The 22858-nt window shown below is 45.5% G+C and overlaps 1 protein-coding gene and 1 long non-coding RNA gene across 11 annotated transcripts; one reads left to right on the top strand and one right to left on the bottom strand.

Moving 5' to 3' along the window:
• Positions 1–467: 467 nt before the first annotated feature.
• On the bottom strand, positions 468–21343 carry LHX9 (LIM homeobox 9). 10 transcript variants are annotated; one of them, XM_061379334.1, is made up of 8 exons: positions 20813–21343; positions 20467–20585; positions 17305–18182; positions 14913–15031; positions 13074–13276; positions 11900–12255; positions 6332–6534; positions 2329–5112 (listed from the first exon to the last, which is right to left on the bottom strand). In XM_061379334.1, exons 4-8 carry the CDS (start codon positions 15027–15029, stop codon positions 4855–4857), a joined length of 1137 nt encoding a protein of 378 aa, XP_061235318.1. In that variant the 5' UTR covers positions 15030–15031; positions 17305–18182; positions 20467–20585; positions 20813–21343; the 3' UTR covers positions 2329–4854. The 10 variants fall into 10 exon arrangements, with proteins under 10 accessions (XP_061235315.1, XP_061235321.1, XP_061235320.1 ...); XM_061379338.1 differs by lacking the exons at positions 17305–18182; positions 20467–20585; positions 20813–21343 and adding exons at positions 15127–15195; positions 16260–17267; XM_061379331.1 differs by lacking the exons at positions 2329–5112; positions 17305–18182; positions 20467–20585; positions 20813–21343 and adding exons at positions 468–1840; positions 16260–17259.
• LOC133226149 (uncharacterized) lies at positions 18965–20636 on the top strand. Its single transcript, XR_009729419.1, has 2 exons — positions 18965–19119; positions 20228–20636. It is a non-coding gene; the product is annotated as an uncharacterized LOC133226149 (long non-coding RNA).
• Positions 21344–22858: the final 1515 nt, after the last annotated feature.

The raw sequence follows: 22858 nt of genomic DNA, 5'->3' as shown, positions 1-22858 counted from the left end.
TTTTCTTGGCCTTAAACACCACCAAGTTCTTTACTGATTTGAATAATTACTGTTTGTAATATTTTCCTATGGACAACAGGGGGAAACCACATTATTGCTGTAACACGAATAATTGCTTTCCTACATTTACTTACTTTCTGCAGTAATAAATACACATAAGGCTTAGTTTAAGAATTTCACAATATACTTAAATTTCTGATCAAGCTGATTTGAATTAAGTCCAACATGCTAACTTTTTTCAATAGAACTTTACAACATACTATAAAACTGTTGTTTAAACAATGCTCCCCATAATTGCCACCAATAAATGATACCTTTTATTGCCTTTAGAACACTCTTGGTTACCGGTTTCCAGAGATGACTGCAGCAATCTGTACGTAACTTTGTGTTATGTTAGTAATTGTATGGTTTTCTTTTTAGAATTCAGAAACTGGAAAAGTTTAAGAAAACATGCAAAATGCTGAGAATACACGTAAGTGAAATATTTAATGTCCATCATTCATAAAAGTTACATTGTTTACATAGGGTTCATTAGTATATAATAAAAATGTCATTTTAATGAAAGATTTTCTGGCAAGTCTTTTATATGTTAATTTGTTTAACATACCTTTGGCTATACAGCTAAATAGGAATATATTTTAAAAAATCTTTCTGCAAATACTTGCTTAACAGTTACAAAACCTCATTATTAAGAATTGGTTATTGTTATACACTTGTTTGTTGGCTTGTAAAAATCATCTGCGATTTGGACTGGGAAACTTAGGACCAACTTCTTGTAACATACTTGCATAGTGACTATGTAAACAGCTTAGGGATCCACAGATTATATCCTTGTACTCTAAATGTGATTGAGAATTTTACATACTGTACTGCTTATGTTTTCTTATATTGATGAAGAATTTGAGGATTGTTTTATTGTGGATGCTGATGGGATTTTTTTTTTAACACATCAGTTTTATGTGAGAAATTTAAAAAATTAAAAAGTTAACACTAATGGAAATAATTTTACACTGTGCAACAGTATTGCTACCTCATTCATTTCGATTTTAGATATATATAACATTGGAACTGCACTGTACTGCTTCTTTTGAAAAGAAAAGTTTAAATTAGTTGAAACAATTAGCTATGTGTTTACATAAATTTAACTATGTTTGCATCAAACAAAATGTTTATTAATGAAAGCTATTATACAAGAAACAGCAAAGAGAAATTCATCATACAGAAATGTACACTATATGTGACAGATGGAAAAGTGCATGCAGATTTGTCTCATTAAAAAAAAATAATTCAGAAACAATAGGACTAAAGTTACTGAATTTTGATTCCTATGGTCTCAAATGAGTGAAAAGTTCTCTTTGAATTTACAAATGTCCATTTAACAGATATGACCAGTACACATTAGCAAGCAAGTGGAATGAATGCACTCAGATTTTATTTTACAAGTACTTGTGCTTGACAAATGTGATTTTTTTTAATTTCGTTTTTAAAGAAAAGCTTTCTTCAAATATGGACTGGGTAGATTGCTGCCAGGTTGCTCTGGTTTTATACATAGTTCCTCTAAATTTGTTTTTAATACCACACCATTTGTTGAAGCCTTCAGTTTTGTTAACTAGACACCATGAAATAACATATGTTTTGTTAACATTCAGGAAATGACATCAAGTCTTTTCTTTTTATTTTTTGGCTCAATAGATTTTTAAATGTATGATTATCATAACCTAATATTGTCTTTGTCTTCACTGCAGTGGATTTCCGATCAAACTTTTCCCCTTCTTTTAATACTTTAGGGAATTTTCAAACGTCGGGATGTTTGGCTGTAATGCCCCATGATTTGTTCTCCCTGAAAGAAATCATAGTGACAATTTATTAAACTACAGAGCAACCTGGCTTTTCGGGGTCTGCAATTCTATTTTGTGTTCAATATACCTAGCATTAAATCTTGATTCATTTCATTATATTATTTAGGTTGTATTTTTCATGCAATTACTTTAGCTGCTAGTTTTCTGGCTTTTTTTTTAGAAGTCTAAGGCAGGGTTTCAGTATCAAATCACTGGGGCATTACTTTGCATGTTCAAAAAAGGTTAAAAGGCTAAAAGCTAAATTGCACCAGCACTAGCATATACATTGAATATGAAGAAATTGAAAACCTAAGAAAGAACCATATTTAAAAATATTTAAAAGGCCGTGTTTCCGTGTTTAATACCAATTGTTCACAGGTACCGTAAAAGCAAAGAGACACACTAGTACATGTAGACTTTAAATTAAAAGGAATAAAAAGAAACAAACAAAACAAACCAAACAAAAAAAAATGATGGGAAATAAAACTCCTTAGATTCAAAATGGTTTATTCACACAAATTTAATAGGATATATCACAATTGTTTGGTCCATAAATATTTAGGGGAAATAGTTTCTATACAATGCATTTATCAATAAACAAAGAAACATGGACAATTTTGCTAGACCACTTACTGTACTATAAACACGAAGCTCAATATATAAGATTATTGGATTTATCAACTATATCTGAAAGAGTGCACAACTGCTTTCTATGACATGTTTGTCCCCTCTAACAGGATACACCATAAAAAGAGTTTCAGAAATAAGAGGTAAAACAGTACAAAACTAGTGAGGTGTCAAAAGGGCTTAAAACAGTTAATTTAACAAACAACACATATATCCTGATTTTTCACAAACTTACTCCCAAGGTATATCATAAGGCACATAGTAGAACTGAGTTTCAATTAGTCTACTTAATAAAGTAGATCTCTAGTACCATATATTGTTCTGTCAAAGAACAAAATTTATAAGTATCAATATTTTTACCTGTAAAAGTGTATTAATAAAGATCTCAGCCTTACCAAGGTTGTTTGGTCTGGTTAGTGGTAAATGCCCATAAGGTAATAGAAATAGGAAAAGTCAAGATTTAATATCCATAGAAGATGATAACCATACTTGCTAAATATATAATGGCAAACACACCTTTCTTCTATTACAGTGTTAACATCTCTTCCATCATCTTTTTTTAAAAATAAGCTACTTTTCTGTGCTAATTTTCTAAAAACCCTGAGCAAAAATTACAATAATGCACTTTAATGTGGGCAGTGAACTGTCAATATGTAACCACACATTTATACAGCCAAAAAGGACACCTTTAAAATATATTAAATAGCCACTTTGACCACCAAAAAAAGAGATTTGATGGTGTCTAAAAAAGTGGGATATATGTGCAAAGTTATTCTTAACAATCCACTAAAAGCAAGACATAGATCTTGACTGATTTTTGTTCAATTTTGTTTCTGAGACTCTCCACAATCTAATTGGTGTTCAACTACAATAAAAGGATACAAATGAACATTCACCACTGCCCAGACCATTCAGACTTTTAGCTTAAATAAAATTAAAAAAAGAAGGATCACTATTGTAAACTAAGAAATGTATTCAGATCAGCATCCACAAGGCTTCTGAGTTTATCTGCTTTGAAATTATTCACTGCCAATTCCCATTTTTGTAAGAATTTTTGCTAGCTTTTTTTTTTCTGTAATAAAAAGTTTAAAAAGTTAAAGTATATGTTAGAGATACTAATGAACAAAAGATTTTTAGTTCATGTGTTAAACATAGTGTCTGATACAATCTCAGGAAACATCTAAAGTAAATTCAAAATAGTAATGTATAAATTGTACTGAAATAAATTTTCTTAAACATCTTATTAAATTATATTTTGCTTATTTCCATTTTCCCTGAAAAAAAAGTATGATTTATCAAAAGCTCACTTAGCACACATGCACACTTCTTCTGGGAAATTATTTATGTGCTCACTAAAGTAGGTGGCAACCTCCTGTTTGCTTTAATGATACAGTATCAAGGCCATGTAGTGAACTGCTCTAGTTTTTTTTTTTCATTCCAAATCAGAGCTGCTTGACAAAGATGAAAACCTCTCCCTATGCAATATTTTGAATCAGTAGGACTCCTCACTTGAACTGTTATTCGGCTGTCATTATTTTAACATCTATAGGAGTGAGCTCATTTTGTATCCAGTGTTTTCTGGATCATGCCTCCTTGCCTTGTCCTTGTACAGGACACAACTTTGGAGGCCATCAGCCTGAGCCTGCCATCCTCACTGTCATGCACGCTCATCACTGGGTCTCTCTCTCCAAACCCTCCACTCAGGCACAGCTTTCAGTGGTGGCCAAGGACATTCCAGCTGGGTGAAGAACTGGCAGAGGAGAATTTAGCTATCCCAGTAAGAATCCCCAGTGCTCAGGAAGGATCAGGCTTGTGACTAGCGCCTTAGAAAAAAGCACTGCACTTCCAGTCTGACTGTTCCAATGAGAACTTTAATTCATTTTATTTTTTCAACATTTGAAAACTTTCAGATGTGTCATAAAAATTAAGTAAAATTTTGGGTTCTTAAATGCTGTAAGTAAACATTCAGTCCTGAAGCAGCATTGTTTTGGCTACAATTAAAATGATTCCTATCTGATTATCAAGGAGGGAAAAGACTCTTTTTTTAAGTGGCAATACTCATTTTTCTCAAGGTACTGGAAATAAGTAACATACAATTTTAAGAGGCACTTATTAAAATGCTTCATAACCTTCTCTTCAGTTATTTGATGAATTTAAAAAATTTGAGTACAATTTAACAACAATAAATGTTCATTTATTATAGCAATATATTACTTCAAACTCACTTGCCAAGTGGCTGCAGATGCTACACATGAAGCTGCTTATTTTCCCAAATATTTTGTGGGTTTGTTATTAAAAAAAAAAAGGCTTGAAAATAATAATAATAATAATATAATAATAATAATAATGAAGAGTAAGAATTAAAAAAAAAATAAACCAAACTGAAATGTTAGAAAAGGTTCGTTAAGGTAGTTTGTGAGGGGCTCCCGGATTCGTGGCTGTCCAAGTTAGAGGTCACTGATGTCACTACAGTGATAGTGGGATTGGTCAGGTCTGTTAAAGTGGTCGCAGTGCCGGGTGGAGTGAGTGCGCCGCTGTCTGCTGAGGGCGGTGCCGGTAGTGAGGTGCCATCAGCTTTATCGACACCCCCATTCTCCTGCCGCAAAAGGTTCCTTCTGAATTTGGCTCTTGCGTTTTGAAACCAAACCTGCAAACCAATCCCAATTGATTTCTTTACCGATGCTTGCTTTGTTTTGTTATTTTTTTGTCTTCGTTCGTGCTTTTAAGTAACTGTTGGTGTTTGGTCATGTGTGGCAAATAGACTAAGTCCCTCTATAGCTTCCCTTGTTACTGGTGGTATTGACCCCTTCACAGGCAGGACCCTGCATACAAGGCCCAGTGCTACAGGTGCTCACTGGAATGTTGCAGCCCAGTGTGCAGACCTCATAGAGCAGCCTTAAGAAAAAATCTGCTCACTCACTCACCCAAGGAAAGCAACTTTCTTGATGTCCATGTAGTGTATTCTTGGCTTGGGTAGGTTTGGGATCGAGACACATAAAGATTGAGGCAAAGGGTGAATGAGCAGATTTTTGCCAAGGCTGAAAGTTTGCCTTGATCATTTTAAAAGACCAAAGAGGAAGGAGGGGTAATTACAACATCCCTATCATACACATTGTTGATAGAGGTCACCTAGTCTCTGTTCTGCAAGGCTCACTGAAAATGATTTTAGGCAACATGTAACACAGACAAGGAATTGCAGCTAATAGATTCTACTTCTACCTCGATCGCTGCCCTTCTTTGGCACTCTGCGTATAATATACACTTCGCTTTAACTTCACTGAGATAGTAAGCACTGTATAGGGGTGTTTTTATAGTGTAACTTTCTAGGCTGTCCTTCACAGAGAAGTGACATTTTACTATGTAGGCCCTTAATGGTAACAGTTGTCTAACATGCATTGAGAGAAGGAGCCGGCTGCTCATGGAGGATCATATTGGCCAAAGCTTTCTTCCTACGTATCAGGGGATCTGCTCACTGAGGGGCCATATTAACTATTTCAGGGGAGCCCAAAGGCTTCACCCAGTGTGTATAAATTTTGTATATTTTCTACCTCTGCCCTTAATAAGGTCACCACTGAGAGACTACAGATCCCAGGAATCCTTCTGGGTCAGTAGACACTTGAGACAGTTTCCTAATGCTGAGGGTGCAACTAATTGCAACTCACATTGTAGTATTTGACTGCCTGGATGCAGTAGGGCATATATTTGGCACATATGGCACATTTGGCACATACCCCTCTGCACACCCACTAGGGACACACCTAGTGGGAGTACTTCTACATATATCATTATCATTACACATAAGGGAAATGCTATTGACTGGTAGGGGTAGGGGAAAATTCTGTCAAGCCTGTGATGTGGCATCTTACCTGCAGAACTCTCTTGGTCAGCCCTGTTTTCTGGGCAAGCTGCTTGAGGTCCTTGGCATCTGGGTTGTGGTTGATAGCAAAGTAGGACTTCATGGTACGAAGCTGGTGGTGTTTGAAGGAGGTACGCATGCGCTTTGTCTTCTGGGATGGGGGATAAGGCTGCTGGTCTCTGTCCAGGTGATCTGCCTCATTCTCATTACAACCTGTTCAATAAACGAAATGAAACCAGGAGTTAGTGGCCATGCATCAGGTAGGGTGAATGATAGAGGCAAAAATCTTGAGTCACATACTGTTTGGAAGAAAAGAAACAAGCAAAAAAGGAAAGAAGGAAAGGAAGGAAGCAAGCAAACAAGCAAACAGGCAAAATAAGAAGGAAACAAGTAAGGAAGGGCTAAGATGGTGCAAGAATAAGTAAAGATGTGGTAATTAAATGAGACAAAAAAGATACATAAGATTACATTTTCCTATTCTTAAACACATCATGTCCCCCCAGCCTGTACCTGCTAAAGGCAGACTTAGAAAGTTCTCTCTCCTTTGGCATTTATTTTCAAACAAGTCTTTTTTCCTATGGTGATAGTTTTGCTTTGGGCATTCAAAGAGTCATTTGAAATCTCATTCAGATTTTGAAATCTCACTCACAGAAACACTCTTAGCTTGAGAGAACAATAAAGGTCAAACCAGCATTTTGAAAGTTCCTGATCTTTTCCCCCACATCACAAGCACCTAAAAAAAGAGATGTACAGCAGGAAAGTTTGTTATGACAGTTCCTCCAGAAAGCATAAAATTTGGAGGGTTTTCTTGATGAAATAGATGCTCTTGGACTGTGCCTGGGAGTTTATATGAGCTGCTCAAAGACTTTTGTCTGTAAAACATGTCTAGAAAGAACTTGCATCAAGGCTTGATTCAGTTCCCCAATCTCAACCCCAATCAGCAATATCACTTAGTTGGTACTGATTTAAGATGTTTCCATGAGCAACCAACTAGTGGCTCAAAACTCGAGAAGAGTTTTCCTGCTTTCCCTTATTCGGGATTTTCAAAGTGCCTATGAGAGATGGATTTGTTTCAGATTACACTTTGGTGGGTGTGAATTGTACACAAGAGTTATTCAGAGACCATGGTATCATTGCTTCTTGTGAGGGAGAGAAATTGCAGTATTGGCAAAAAAAATAAAAAATCAGACATCTATATTTTTATTTTCTGCTTAAAAAAAAAAAAAAAAAAAAAAAACAAAACCCCCCTCCCCCCCCAAAAAAAAAACCTGTTATCAATTCACAAGAATTCACAAGATCTCATATCTTTATAAAGATAGCTCAGTCACAGAGGAGAAAATTAATGGTGTCATCATAGCAAGGAATATTAATTAAAGAGCAGCTAATGAAAAATGTTTCAGAATGTCTGTAAACTAGAGCAAGTTTCATTAGTTGCCCATTTGAATTCTTGAACTGCTTTCCAACAATTGTTGGATTATTTACTAGGCCTAGTTGATCCGTAGTTCTAAAAGAAAAGAAAAAGAGAGAGAGAAGGAGAAAGAGGGAAAGCACCCAATAGAGAGAGACTGATGTTGACAGGGCTAAAAACAGAGGCAAAGCAATCTGAAACTAGGAGAAAATAAAAAGTCTCTTGAAGGTGTTTTCTCTTTTGAATTATAAGACAAGTCAACATGAACAGATGCTGGTAAGTCAACGCTCTGACAGAAAATCAGGTGAATATTTAATTATAGCTAGATTTACTTCTAGCCCTGTTAAGAAGTGTATCTGCACTTTCAAAGTAAGCTGACACTTCTGAAAATACCAGGAGTTGAAAGTTGCTTTAAAAACAATTTCAGGCCAGATTTGGTTTGTATTTACTACTTGTTTTCACAAGCAATCACACTGCCTTCAGTCAAACTATACGTGGGCTGTAACTTATGAGCTGACATAAATTAGAGTACCAGAATTCAGTCCTTGGGTTTTTACTTCAGAGACTTGCAAGCTGTTTGTTTGTGTTGTTTTTCTTGGGTCGCTCAGGTTTACAGCAGCAATGCAAACTTCTTTGGGGTCCTCTGTCCTGCTTACTGCCTTTGTTTCTGTGATGTACTTTTTCGTCTGTGATCTACTTTAGCTTTCATTTTCAAGAGAAAATAGAAAGAGGGCTCCTAGTTTATAGAACAGTTGTCTGACTCTACATGGGTGAAACAGTGTTATGTGGTTTGGCCACAACATACAGCAGAGTTTTACACTGTTGCTTGAATAACTAAGGAAAAGCAAAAAACGAGGCAAAGCTCATTTCTTTTCAGTGGATGGGGGGGGGTGGGGGGGGGTGTTGTAATTTTGCTTTGGAAAGAGCTAGAACAGTTTGCTTTTTTATTGCCAAGAGTTCTTCAAGCGAACTCTTCATAGTTTTACTCACACACACACATATATATAGTGAAATAATGTAAACAGCTCTTTGAGCAACAGCTGTGTAAAATATTTTCCTAGGGAAATCTTCTTCACCATCTCATTTCTATATCCTGTGGGCTGTAAGTCAACATGGTTTCCCTCAAAATACATATTAATTCTATGATATAAGAGGTAATATAGAGAAAGCCTTCAATGTTTTAAGTACTTTTGAATAGTTTCTTCCATTTTTCACATTAACTCCAGACAGCTCACAAGTATGAATGGCTTTTACCTCATAACATTTTGAGTTATTTATTGTTGTGTTTCCACTTTAAAACCAAGGAGCTGAGAAGCAGAAATTAAACTACTAAACAAAATACAGAATAGAAAAGCTGTTGTCGATCTGACAGCAGAATCTGATTTGCCTTTCTGGCCCTGTGCTCAGCTGCCCTGAAAGCAATGTTCTCACAAACCTGAGCAGGGTACTGCCAGGCCGCTGGTGAATGAATACACGTGTTTATGCGCAGCTTGGTGAAGTTGTTAGCCTAACCAGAGTTCCGTTTTTAAAAGTCGGATTCCTTTCCAACGGCTTGCCATATCGATATGGGCACCCTAAGCTGTGACCGGTTCGATAAACCCAGTAAACTTAGGCCTGGGTTCACTGAGGAAGTTAAACTGGCGGTTCTCACCGAACAGTGAGAGACAAGAGTAAACTTTAGCAGTCACTTAAGAAGTTGCCAGCGCCGGGGCGGAGCGCAGCTTCCTGGCCCATGTGTGCTTTAACGCGGATGCACGGAACAGGGTTGCGCCTGTGTCCCTCGGGTCTCTTCTCCGAGCCGGGGAGGCCGCGGGGACCCTGGCCCGGGAGGGAAGACTTGCTCCTCTGCGAGCCCCGCCGGCGCCCAAGCGGCCCGCGGTGCCGGGGCCTCGGAGGAAAAGGACCGAGCTGCGAGGAGTCGTCCGGCTCCAGATTCTGCCTCACTTCTCCGTCTGAAGGCGGCACTCAGGGGTCCAACATTTAATTTTCTGTGGACTGGTTGCCCTTTGTAAATGATTACGTGCATGAGCAGTTACCGAGTCACAGGCAGAACGGAAAATGCGTGTAGGACAGTGACTGCCAATTATTAAGAATTTTTTTTTATTATTATTTTTTCTTTCAAGCAGCGATTTCACCTACTGCAACTCATTTTGTAACTGTTACAGATTCAGTTTACTCCCACTGGATCTGAAGCTCAGTAGGTCAATGGACTGGAGTCGTTCTCGCCGGATGTACAGTTTGGCTGCAAACTGTATTTTCTCGAGACCATGTGTCAACCCTGGTCATTTTTAGATAATACTTAAAAATAATAACAATAATCACGGCTCTAACAGATCAAATGTCTCCGCCATCTAGCCTGCGTCCAAAGCAACACACTGCTTTTTTTTCTCTCTGTTGCCCCGAGGGTTCTGTGAGATCTCAATGCAGTGAGCTGTATTTTCATAACGGGTAGTGCCTCTTAAACTCGTTTGGAGTCAGAGGCACATCTTATATGCCCCCCTGTTGTACAGAAGGGGAGTTTTAAGACTAACACACAAAAGCTATGACGGCGTTTGCATGTTATGTGTCTCTGGAGTCCTGACCTGAAGTTTAAGGGGTGTTTTATCATATCTACAACTTTTCATTTTTCCCTAAATTCTGGTCCTAATTCTAACGGAATTTACAGGGACAATTTAGTCCCTGCTAAAATTTCCATCTCGGGATAGGGAGAATTAGAGTGCTGGGGTGCGGGTCAGACATAGCAGAGTGAACAGGCGGGAAATGCGCCGCTCAGAGCGAGGATCGAACGAATCCTGAATCCTGGCTGCGCTGCGGGTTCCCGTTGCTTTAGGAGCTTTCAGGACTGATTGGAAACCGCTCCGTAGCCAGGGATTCCAATGTCATCTTCAATTAACAAGGAACAATTAGCGTAGTGATTACCCTTGCTCCAAGGTCTCAGCACCAGAGGAGGTGAAATGGCCTTGCAGAGCCGCCCGGTTCCCAGCTGAAGCCCTTTCCGCAGGCAGCCCCGAGTTGCTGTTGGGAGGAGAGGGAATGCCGGGGGAGGGTCGCTCAGGAATCTCTTTTGTGGCCGGTTGAACTTGGGTGGAGGGGAGAGACCTCCGGGTCGAAAGCGATGCACTTTTATCGACCTGCGCTGGTTGGAAGGGGAGGGAGGCCCTGACTGATCCTCTCCCGGATTCTCGGAGGGGCCAGCCTTCCGCCGCTGCCCAGAGAGGTGCTCCGGGGTTGGAGCTGCCCGGCTACCGCCTTATAGGGAAGGGCCCTGCACCACCCTTACTTCCCACACCCTTCTTTACTCCTTACCGTTCATGGGGAGCCTGCGTTTCACTAAAGCAATGTTTGGAGAAGGTGGCTTGTTAATTCGGGTTTTCCCTTACTGCTTTCGGCTTCCATCTAATTAAACGCCACCTAAACGGCTTGACCATACCTGCGACCCCTGTACCTCTGGTCCCTAACACTGTGTGTTTAGACACATTTTGGGTACTTCAGTAACTGAAGTTAGGGAAGATATTTAATACAGGACAACACTTGCTCCTTTCCTACCGTTGAAAGAGCAGAAAACGTTATCCTTAATTACATTTGTTAGGGCTTAGTTACAGGGAACAGCACTCGTTGGCCTCTTGTACAGTTCGCTCGTTTATCTGCCAGTAAAACAGAATTATTCAGCCTGAAGAGTTAGTTCTTATAAATTGGTTATCTAAGTGGAATTGTGTGCTTACTGCATTAGCTTTGTAGGAGCCATGTACTATAACTTTTAATCTATTTTTTTTCTGATTCGTTTGATTACCTCAAATTTGAGGTCTAACTGGTGAAGTACTTTTTAATAATACTAAAATACAAATAATCATAACAGTATATCTGAAGTTCTCTTAGAGCAAGGGAGTTGTGGGTTTGAAGCTGGGATTTTTTTTTCTTTTCTTTTTTGTCTTTACCATGGGAAGTGGCTAACTTCGGGTGTTTGACATTAATAGGCAAAGACAGCCTTTGAGGAGGGCTGCTGTTAGCTTTCCTGCAAACGCTCCAGCCCTCAGAGGGCTGTTTGTTTGATTTTCCAATGGTTAAGCAGGATCTGGCCTGGCTGAGTTCCTCGCGCACTGCCTAGCTAAGGGGAAGCCCGAAAACGCCCTTTTCGGGGAGCGGGAGGGAGGCTCGGCGTGTGTTTCCCACCTGAGTTGTAGGTGACGATGTCCACTCCCAAGGCAGGACTCTTTCGTTTCCTCGGCCTGCCCTTCTGGACCGTGCCCGTGCCGTTGAAGTAGGGCAGGGCCAGCCCTCCACTCTTGGCAGCCAGCTCGGTGTAGCTCAGCTGGGGGGGATATTCTCCTTGCAAAAGGGACTCGAAGTGGGCCCTGCAGTAAACCAGGTTGTCCTTCATGCCAAAGTGATCGCCCGTGGTCAGAGTCTTGTTGCAGGTGGTGCAGGTGAAGCAGCTCAGGTGATAAACCGACTCCCTGGCTCTCATGACCATTTCAGAGGCTGAGATCCCAAGGTGGCAGCGGGCACATCTCTGCACAGAGAACCTTCTGAAGGAAACAGGAAAGTGGGCATCACCTAGAAAGGCGACGGCAGACCTCGCCCTGAGCCGCCCGCCTCCCCCCCGGCCGCCGGCGTCTCGCCCTCCCATTCCGGGATGACCCTTAGTGTGGGCCATGGTCCCTGCCATCCTGCTGCCGGCGCTCCGTCTGGTGGGAAATACCACTGGGGAGTGAGCACTGGGGTCCCAGGGGAAACACCTTGCTCCTTCTGCCAAGCTGATCTATTAGGTTCTCTTAGGACTTTTGCAAGAGCCCTCACGCTCCTCCTGCTCATGGAGAAACGCGGAGGGGGAGAAACGAATCCCCGCTTTCCCGGCACCCGTGCAAAGACAAGAAGGGCAGCGGGAAAGCTGTAACGTACACATGCAACGAATGACCGGTCCCGCGGCCCGGCTGCTTGGCGGTACGGCTGCGGGGCTGTGCAGGGGGGCCGCGGGCTCAGCCGCTGCTGCCGCTTCCCCCCGGCCCTCTTCCCGGGAGCTGAAAAACTGGCAGACTCCTGGCGCAGAGAAACTTCTGCTGGGTCTTACGCTGGCATTTGCGGAGGGAAACCGCAGAGCAGCGGGAGACCCGGGGTCTTCTCCTGCGTCTGTGTGTGTACCGGTACACACGCTCACTCGGCGTGCCCCCTCTGGATCCGTTCAGGTTTTGAAAGCGCGAGACCTTTTGGAGGGGATACATTTACGGGATTTATCGCTGACAGCGAAAATATACCTTTAAAAGCCCGTATGGATTAAAAAGCGCTTCGGTTCATAATGCCTTTTGAGGGCATGTGCTCTTGAACCTGGGGGGACTTATTGCTGTACCTGTAGTAATCCTCCTTGCAGTAAATACTGCCGTCCTTGGCAAAGCAGGTGAGTTCTGACTCCAAAGCCAGTTTACATTCACAGCACTTAAGACACCTGAGGTGCCATTGTTTGTCAACAGCCAGCAGGTAATATCTGTCTGAGATCTTCCCTCCACAACCAGCACACAAAGCAGGCTTCTCGGGGCTCATTGGGGGCATGTTCTGCAAAACAACCACACCACAAGGAGATGAGACAGGGAGAGAAGGACAAGCGGGCACCCCGGGCTGGGCACGGTGGCCGGTACACGGAGAATGACGGCTCGCTGCGACCGACGGCCCTCTCCCGGCGGGAAGTTTGAGGAGGAACCGGGACCATCCCCGCTAGGAAACCGTTTACCGCGATTCAGCTTTCGTGTTTATCCCATTAAACCTCTCCTAGCGATCTAATGTCATTTCAATATGCGAACACAACTGATTAGGCCTCAGGAAGAAAAGTAGAGCCCATTCTTTTCTGAGGTACCGAAGTTAAAGCCTGTGGTTTCCCCCTTACTTTGGCGTTTTAGTGTTAGAGCACTGCCGAAGAAAGGCATTTTAAAGTAGAAAAACACCGCTTTGCTGCACCAAAACTTTATGGCAGAGGATGCAGGCTTGCTCCGACTTTCCAGTAAATTTTCAGCCGCGCTTGGACGAGCCAAAACCTCCGTCTCCAAAGCAAGCCAATCCATTTAAAACACGAGTAACAGAAAAGGGACAGGTGGATGGTGTAAGGGCTGGGCCGCAACGCTCTCTCCACAGGGACGTGGGCACAAGCTGGTCTCAGCCAAACCTAGCGTATTTTCATCAGGAAACTTCTTCCATTTCCCGTTAATCTGCTCCCCACGAGGAGTGTCGCTCGGGACAAAGGGAGACGGAGGGACCGCCGAGACAAAAGCTCTGCCGGAAAACCCCGGGCAGCGTTTGCTGATAAACGGGGGGGGGGGGGGGAACAACCCGAAATCTTGTTCTAAAGTCGCAACTTGTTTAAAAGTGGCAACTCCGCAATAATTTTTCAATCTGAAGCTCTTCCTCGCCCCTCTTTTCTCTTATACTTTTTTTTTTTTTTTCAGCAATTGGAAGGGCGAGTTAAATTTACATTGCAAATCCTCGTATAACAAAGCGGGAGGTTATTTAAGAGAAGGGGGGAAGGACCCTATGGCTCAAAGCCTCAAAGCAGTTTTCCAGGCCGTTACTTTGTGTGCAGAGCCTATGTGCGCGATCAGCGGAAGCCCTACAAGTTGGAAAAAAGGAGATCTCGCTTTGCACAAAACACAGCGTGACACTCGGTTTCTCCACCATCCCGTTAGTACATTTGTGGAGACTTTGGTCCTTTGAGTAAGAAAAGAATGTCATTGCTAGGCAAGGTAGTCGGCGTGCGTAACATTCAGAGAGAGCGGTGCCTCTTTGGATCAATCCCACATTTCGGACTAAAAATGGTTACAAGTAAGGTCGCGGTTTGCGGTTTAATTTAGGAGGTGCCAGGAGTGAGGAAAAAAAGATACAGTACACCTCCGAAACTCCAGCTTGAGCCCGCTCGGGCAGGCAGAGCGGCCGCAGCGAGCCGAGCAGGGGCAGAAAAACCGCCCCGGTTACCAGCTAAAAAGCTTTCCTCCCGTTACCCCAGAGAGCACACGCAAAGCATCGATTACACACATGTGTAACTGGGCCTGGCCGCAAGGCCCCCGGCACTACGGTGGGTGTACAGGGAGCCCTGAGAGGTTTTCTGCAAGCGAGGGGTAGGAGGGAAGGGCAGAGAGAAGCAGTTCCTTTCTCTTCCCCAAAGCCAGAGGTTCCCTTCAAAGGGTGCCAGCTCCTTTCTTACCGTTTCTCGGCCGTTCATTTGTCCCCCTTTGGCCAGGCGGGACTCGGTCTTGGATCGCCTCTCCATCTCCTCCATGATTCCTTGGATGTGGCCTCCGGAGATCCCGTGGAAAAGCATGGCTGGGGGACGGAAAGGACAAGTATTTTCTTCTGCTCTGCACCCCACTATTTCCATATACAGACCCCAGAGTCTTTAGATCATCCAAAATGTTTACACCGAGGCACACAGTGCAGGGAGGGAGGTTGCAACAGGAGCTTCTCTTTGCACAAGCACCGAGGGCTTCCTGAAGATGTGCAGAAAACAAACAAGGGGGAGGGGAGGAAATGTAATAATAATTAATTTAAAAAATAAAATAATAAAACCGAGCTAAAGGATCTGATACTGTTCTGCAGAGCTGGGGCTCCTGAGTGGAGAGACTTGGACCTAGGGCAGTAGAATCGGTCAGGAAAGGATATAGTTTTGAATACAAAGAAAGCAAAAAGAAGTGCTATTTTCAGCAGTCCCCGGTTGCTTTAAAGTTCCCAGTGCCTGTAGGTTGGATTTGGGACTGCTGCTTTCTGGAGCTCTGTCCAATTTGTTAAGAGCCTAAAGCCAGCCCATTTTTGATAATTTAGTAGGAGGAGTTCTCTCCCTTGAGCTGCCACTGATTTTTATTCAGACAACAAAGACCTGTCATACTCCTCTCAACCCCTAGTGATGGGCAAGCAGTGACAAACATTACAGTCGGTCTGTGGGTGGGGTGGGGTTTATTACCTCCCCCCCAAACACGGAGTCCCGGGAGTTGGCGGCGCCTGCCGAGAGGCAGGGTGGCCCGGGGGCCCTGCGCCGAGCCACGCCGGGGGAAGCTCCGCGGCCCCTAGGGCTGGCACCGACCACCGCTCCTAACTCTGTCGCGAGGAGGGGCGAAGGAAGAGAAGCGCCGCCGTGGGGCAGCCGCAGCGGGACGGAGCGGTCAGACTGCTGCCCGTTCCCCGCGTCCCGGGCCCTGGCAGCCGCGGTCAGGAGGGACGGCGGCCGCGGGCTTTGGCGGCCGGAGAGCAAAGCCCGCCCAGCTCCCGGGAGGATCGAAGCCTTACCCGCGCTTTACCCGCCCTGCTGCCGCCGGGGAGCGCCAATCCCGCGGGACCCGCCTGTACCCGCAGCAGGCTCTCCGGTCCTCTCCACGGGCTGCCCTGACGGGGCGTGCGGCGCGGTACGGGAACGTTCTGGAGGGGCTCTGTCTCCTTGCCCGCTCCCCGGCTGCGGGCTGAGAGCGCTCATTGTGTGCGGGGGACCCAGAGATACATTCCTTCCCGACTAATCTCTTTCTCTGCTCCCCCTCCCCTCCTTTCTCCTTTTCCTACTTACTTTTCACAACACTCTTCCTTGCCTTTCCCTGGAACAGCTGCCGGCTGTTTCCTGACACCTCGATTCTTACTGAAGGATCTTCCTGGCGGCAGTTCTTCGCTCCCCTTTCCCTGGGGGACGCTCCACACCGAACCCGAGCGCGACTAGTGAAAGAAGTACCCCAGCCCCCACTTCCTTTCCAAAGCATCCCAGAGACATCCTCAGGGGCTCCTCGAGTCACCTCTTCCATGTAACCCAAGATTCAGGCAGCCAGTTTCCTCCCTTCTCTTTCCCCCTAAGTAGCTAAAATTAATGTTATTTGCAGATTGAATGTTGCTATATTCTGCCTAGTGCCAGAATACAGCTCATAAAACACAATTTCACACAAAGATGAAGTCAATCAAGTGAAATAAGCTGGGATTTCTTTTTTTCCTCTGTTGGCACACTAGACCCTGGACAGCAGGGCTGCTATTTACTGTAAGTAATGTAATTAGCCCTTTTGGATGGAAATCAATGTGTTGTATATGTGTGTGTGTTTTAATAAGAGAGTAATAGCTATAAAACCAAAGAGACTCAAAGGGATAAGGGAATCTCCTTTAAAACGGGTAGATCCCTCCACAAGCCATAGTCTACTGCAGAGCACTCCCGGTCTGGAATAAAAAAGGGAAAGAAAAAAAAAAAAGAGGGAGTGTGGGGGAGAATACAGAAAATCTGTGTGTTGGGAAGGAGGAGGCGAGATAGGCTTTCCTTGGAGAAAACAAGTCAATTAGTACAACAAGCCATCAGGAAAAAATAAACAAGGTGATTCTATCCGGGATACAGGAGCTGTTCGCTAAGGATCCCCCGTTCCCGTCACCCTTCCGAGGCGCCCCGGCTGCTCCGGGAGACGGGAGAAGCCACTTCCCCCCCTCCCCTCCTGGGTCCCGCGGGGGCAGCGGGAGCGCAGCCGCAGCCCGCCCGGGACGGCGGGGACGGGAGAGGCGGTGCGGGGGGAGCGACACACGGGGACGCCTGTCGGAGAAGAGATTGCTCTCCGCAAACCCTGCTTCAACAGTAGCGTGCCTACCTGGCGTGTGGGGTTGTGTTGGCGGCTGTCGACAGAGGTGAAAAACCCCTCACCTAGAAGACGAGTTTATTCCCGATAGCTGCAGTATAACCCTTCCACTCTCCTGGCACGTTCGGGTTTGGTTCCGTTTATTTCCCTTTGAACGAAATATTCCTGTATGCCCCTCCAGGTATTTTGTCAGGTGTAACTCGCGCTGCCTCAGCTCCGGGCTGCTCCTGCTTCTCGGTGCTGGCTCCGCAAGTCCCACGGTGCCCGCGTTGCTAGAGCCACCTGCGTGTGCCTGGCGGAGGTACCGCCGACACACCAACACCCCCCCCTCCCCCCCCACCCCCCCGTGTGCTCCCCGCTGCCGCGCCTGGCCGTGACCGTGTCCCTGCTGCGCTGAGGACGGTCAAACTCATCGCTCCCTCTGGGAGCGGGGGAAGCAGGGGTTTGGGGGATCCCCTTGGTGGGCGCTGGGCCCAGCTCCCTCCGGGCAGCTAAAGCGGGGGCAGCTCGCCCCCCGAGCGCACACCGATCCTGTCTCTTTCCGCCTCTCTGCAGTTTGCTGTCTCGGGCTTTCTGAGGTGCTGTCCGCAGGTGCAGCGCCAAAGCGTCCATCCAAGCCCGAGACACCAAAGTCACTGCTTGTTAAATTCCCGTCTCTACCTTAGCTCGACGGCGCCGTTAGGAATACCTGGGCAGATTCATAACCAAAGTCCGAAATGACTGAACTTCCTCCGGCTGAGCACACTTAATTAATTAGACGGTCCTTTCTTTCTGCTCCACCAGGTACTGTTAGGGATATGCTACTAGCTACTGCTGCTCCAGTACATGAGGCCAGGGCTTTCCCAGACGTTTTCTGATCAATATCCTAATGTTGGCAGACCACTTCTTACCTAAAGGGACACGGAAAGTTTATTGCTAGCATCAAACGTGACTTCTCCGTTTTCAAAAGGCCTGTAGGAGATCAAGGTAAATCTATTTCAATGTTCCTGAGCTCTCCTTCCTCGCGTCTAACGAGAATATGTCTCTGCTCCAAGGCAGGCTGGTAGTGAAAGGTTGCCGCTGCGAAGCGGGGGTCTCTACACGGGTTTGCTGGTTTGCTTGGGGAGGGGAAAGAACAGCTCACAAAGAACACGACAGGGAATCTGAAATCCAAATCGACCAGTTTATCCCTTACGAATCCATCTGCATTAGCACTTCGCCTCGTAGTGTTCTCATTGCAGGGTGCTTTTACCCCCTTCTGCCGCAGCGTTTTGGGCAGGATACCTCATGTGCAATTTTCAGAACGTTTTAGTAACATGACAGGCTCTCTCAGGCTTTTCCTTTTTGTGATGCCATACCCGGACTCCCCAGCTAACGAAGATGAGGGGGAACAAACACATAGCTGCTGGGATTTCCACAGGTAAAGCGTCTGCCTCGCCGGCTGCCGCCCTGCCCGGAGCCGTTTCCACCTTCGTAATTAGCGTGTGCCCTGCATGGATTTCAGCATGCGGTCACTGAGATCCGCTTTGCGATACAACCCTTATTCTTCCTGGCCACGGGCTACACTCTAAAGCCTATTACAGCGTGAACGAGCTTGCGTTTAGTTCTGAGGATTTAGGACAAGGTCTACATGCAAATTAATAATTGACCAACAGTAATTAGAAGAAAGGGGAGGGCGTTCAGGCGGAGGGGGGTTGAGGGGTGGGAAGGAGGGGGATGTTCTTTGAGCCGAAATGGTGTGGATTTAGTCCATTCTAGATGAGGCCATCGCTTGTCCCAGGCTGCAGGGGCCGGGTCAGCAAGCCTCCTGCCCCGTAAGGGCAGCAGAACTTCACACGTCTCCGTCAGGTACCTGAACTTCTCAAGACACTTCCACTTTAATTATTTCCAGAAATTTAAAGCTCGTAGTAATAACAGCATCAAGATTACAGTCCTGTTGCCTGAGAGTCGGGTGGTTAAAGGCAGGTCTATTTTTAAATCCTAACTATTTTCTGGTCTGCGAGGTTGTGGCGAAATACAGTGCTAATAATGATCACCCTCATCTCTTTGTGAAGTCTCCGGCTAGTACGAGCAATCTAGACACAAAGAAGGAAAATCTGAATAGAGTTGCATCTCTCGGTGGGGGCATCAAATGTAGTTAACGTCGTTTTCAGCATTTAAATAGATTGGGGGGGGGGGTTGTTGTTTGGTTTTAATTTGGTTGCTTTTTTTTTATTTTTTATTTTTTTTTATTTTCCGGCATTATTTAGAATTCCACGTCTTTATCCTGCCCTGAGCCTTCCCGAGTGTACCGCAGGTCAACTTTGGGACTCCCGTGCTAGGAAAGCGGGGAGGGCCAGTGCACTGCCGCCCCTCTCCCCCCCGGGCGTCACGAGTAACACTAGCCCAGGGCATCTTGAACTGTAAGGATCGTCGAATTGAAAACCCCAAACCTCCAGCATGCTCTTACCTCCCGGTAATCTGAAAACATGTAAAATAATCCACGTATTCATTTACTTAAGGAGATGATATTTAAATAATAAACAATTAGGTACTTTGCATAGTAATCCTAGACACATAGCCGAGTGCTGTGACTGACCACAAACAAGTGAGCACACGGCCAGAAGAAAGCGGGAGAGTCGGGTTATTGTCTAACACGGAGCTGCTCACCGCCCAGGACCTCAGCATTATTAGCTTCTTAGCTGTCTGATACTAACCGTAACCGTGTTTGCACTCCGGTTGTAAAGAAGCCATTGGAAACTATCATATTCTGATGCTTTTGAAAAGGACTCCCTTCCAGTAGGCTCTATTCACAGGCAGGTGAAAGGAGCTACTCCATTTAAAAATAACAATTATATTTTAAAAAGCCAAAAAGAAAAAATATATTAAGAAGACAGAAAAAAAAAAAACCCAGTCTCTTTTCTGTTTATTTTTCCTTTCTTCTCTTTTTTTCCTCCTTCTTTTCCCTCTAATTGAGCTGAATGGCTCAGTCTTCCTAGGCTGCTATTTCTCTAGATGAAAACACAGATACACCAAATGTTGTCTGCGAATACACCTGGGGAAACAACCGTTCTGTGCTGTTTAAGAAAAACAAACAAACAAACAAAAACACAAAGCAAACCCAAACGAGTCACCATGCCAAAGAAACATCCCGCAAATGACATCCGTGAGGTCCAAATAGCTGCATCGCTAGCAAAGGCTCATGCAGAAGCTTACCTTGAGACCTTAGAAGCTTCTTCCAAAATTGTACCCTCCTTAATGAGTGATGAGGGATGGGTTTTGGATGGAGAAAAGACGCAATGATCTAGCCAGTAGATGGAGGTTGTTCCTTGTTCCTAGCAGAGGATCCCTATGTTAATTAAAATAAACAAGCTGCTTGGTGGAAAGATCCCCCCCGCTCCCCTACATAGCCTCTAATATAGAACTGACGTGGATTTCTAACCCCTGACCTCTCACATACACTTATACCTGCCTCTTATTTTCTGTTTGTTTCGAAATCTTTTCCCAAACCCAAATAGATAAATAAGGAAGAAGAATGAATGAAAGCAAAAATTAATCCCACCTCTCAGTTTTGGCTGGTTTGCTGGATTTTCTTGATTAGCTGTCTCAGCTCCTCAGTAATCAGGTGAGGTGTTAATGGGGAGTTGGTTGTAAATAAAACTAATAAAGCAAAGAACATACTAGGAAATTAAAAAAAGGCGAGGACTGAGAGGCTGCTAAAAATATTGCAGCAAGCTGAGCGTTCCCCCATCATGTCTTTTTTTTCGTTCTGTGCTTATTCACAGCTGAGCAGCAAACCCCGTGTTGTTGCCATCTCGCCACATTTTTTTTCCTTTCAAATCGCACTGAACCAGCCATGGACTGCATCAACCCTTCCCACTTTCATAAAAAGCCTCTCAAATGGAGTCGCTAAACAGCAAACTTCAGCCTGATCTGATGTGATATGATATACGGATTCATGGAGCAGCCTCGCTTTGCCAAACCCGATGAAACTGTGAGTTGTCATGCAATACTACGCAGTCAGACCTGGGGTAATTGTAAAAGTGAACCCAATTTAACCCATTAGAATAAAATCAGATGCCAAGATGAATCGGAATCATTGCTTCTTAGGTGACAGTACTGATGACAATTGATCCACCGGCTGAAAACAATAGAAAAATAGAGAGTCGGGAGTCATTTCTCGTGCTCGGAGCCTCCCTCCTCAGAGAAGGGAGGGGGGGACACGCCGGAGCCGGAGACGAGGCGGGAGCCGGACCCCGGCAGCTCCCGGGGGGGCTGCGGCGGGGCGGCTCCTGCAGGAAGGGGCTTACGGCAAGGGCCGGGTGGTCGGGGAGCTCCTTCTGGAGCTAGAACACGAGATGACTCCGTGCTTTGGTTTTGTTTGCTTGTTTCTCTTAACTCCGGTGACAGTTTCAGTTCTTCTCCCCTGAGCCATGTAACCCTGAGGTCTACGTGGCCGGCTTGGTAATCTATTAAAAGATGGTAATAAAAAAAAAGGCAAGCAAGGGATGCTAATGGCCTTCCGTGGATCAGGTCAGGGAGCGGAGACCCGGCCATGTGCGGAGGGGGCAGGGCTCCGCTCCCCGCCAAGGTGCGCATCGCCGGGCGGGCGGGGGTCCGGCTGGGCGCCCCGGGGCAGGCCGGCCGCCGGAGCTGCCAGCAGACAGGAGCTAGGTATGGCCGGGTCACAGCGCGGTGTCACGGGGAGCCGCTTTCCCCGCCCCGGGCTCCCCCGCTGCCGAGGCCCCACGGCAGCACCGCGCCCGCCCTCCCGCGGGCAGGGCTTGGAGGGCAGCAGACGGGGGGGGGCGGCAGGCACTGCTAACGGGGACCTGCGACGAGAGCGCAGGCCAGCTGACAGCAGCTCACCTGGAGAGCCCAGCCAGGGAGGTGGCGGGCTGGGAGGGGGAGCGCTGCTGGCCGAGAACTGAAAAGCCGCAATATCTCACTGCGGGGAGAGTGGGTTTGGGGCAGGTGAGTGGCAGCTCTGAGCACGCAGAGTTTGCTTTGCCGGATCCGGGGCCGTGCAAGTTCGTCTTGCTCCCATAGTCTGGACCGCGAACACTTTCACAATAAGGTTTTAACGAAATAAGCTGTCGAGCAGGAAGTTTAAAGCCATTCCAGGCAAAAGCGGGAGCACCGTCGGGCAGGATTAGCTGAACCCGTCGGTCTGTGCCAGGGCTGGGAGGTGGCTGACCGTGCAATGAGAGTGAGGTGCCTTCATGGGACTTGCTCTCTTCTTAAGTTTCCCTGAGACAGCAGCGGACATCCGCGCCAAGGTACAAGAGTAATAATTACTGTTGTCATCATAATCACCACGGTTGTTATTGCTGCTACTTTGCCGGACGGTGCCGGGGACCGGGGAGCTGGGGAATCCGGCCCATCTGGGCAGAGCAGTCGCTGACTTTTCCCTGCTCCTCCGCTTACTCTCCAGAGCGCATAAAATATTTTTTTTCCTCAGTTACCGTTGCTTTAATGGGAACAGGAGGCAGAAGAATATGCAAGGCTTATAATAAGCCACCTGCTGCGTCGCGCCTAACTATTGTCATGCTTTATTTCATTATTACTGTCGTGGAGGCCACATAGGCGGACATGGCGTTACACATTC

This window comes from Neopsephotus bourkii, unplaced genomic scaffold (assembly GCF_033783945.1).
Source record: "Neopsephotus bourkii isolate Nb327-2 ecotype Australia unplaced genomic scaffold, CSIRO-AGI_Nbou_v1 NB_1768, whole genome shotgun sequence".
Lineage (NCBI taxonomy): Eukaryota > Metazoa > Chordata > Aves > Psittaciformes > Psittacidae > Neopsephotus > Neopsephotus bourkii.
The sequence above is the reverse complement of the archived record's forward strand: the minus strand, read 5'-3'. Positions and strand labels throughout refer to the sequence as shown.

Excerpts from the sequence above, each read along its gene's own strand:
- LHX9 (XM_061379338.1), bottom strand. The coding sequence starts at position 16,488 with ATGGAAGAGGTGACTCGAGGAGCCCCTGAGGATGTCTCTGGGATGCTT. Across the intron at positions 15,196-16,259 it reads AAGGAAGAGTGTTGTGAAAA|GAAGCCCTCGGTGCTTGTGC; the intron begins GTAAGTAGGAAA and ends GCACATCTTCAG. Across the intron at positions 15,032-15,126 it reads CCTGCACTGTGTGCCTCGGT|CCATGCTTTTCCACGGGATC; the intron begins GTAAACATTTTG and ends TCCGTCCCCCAG.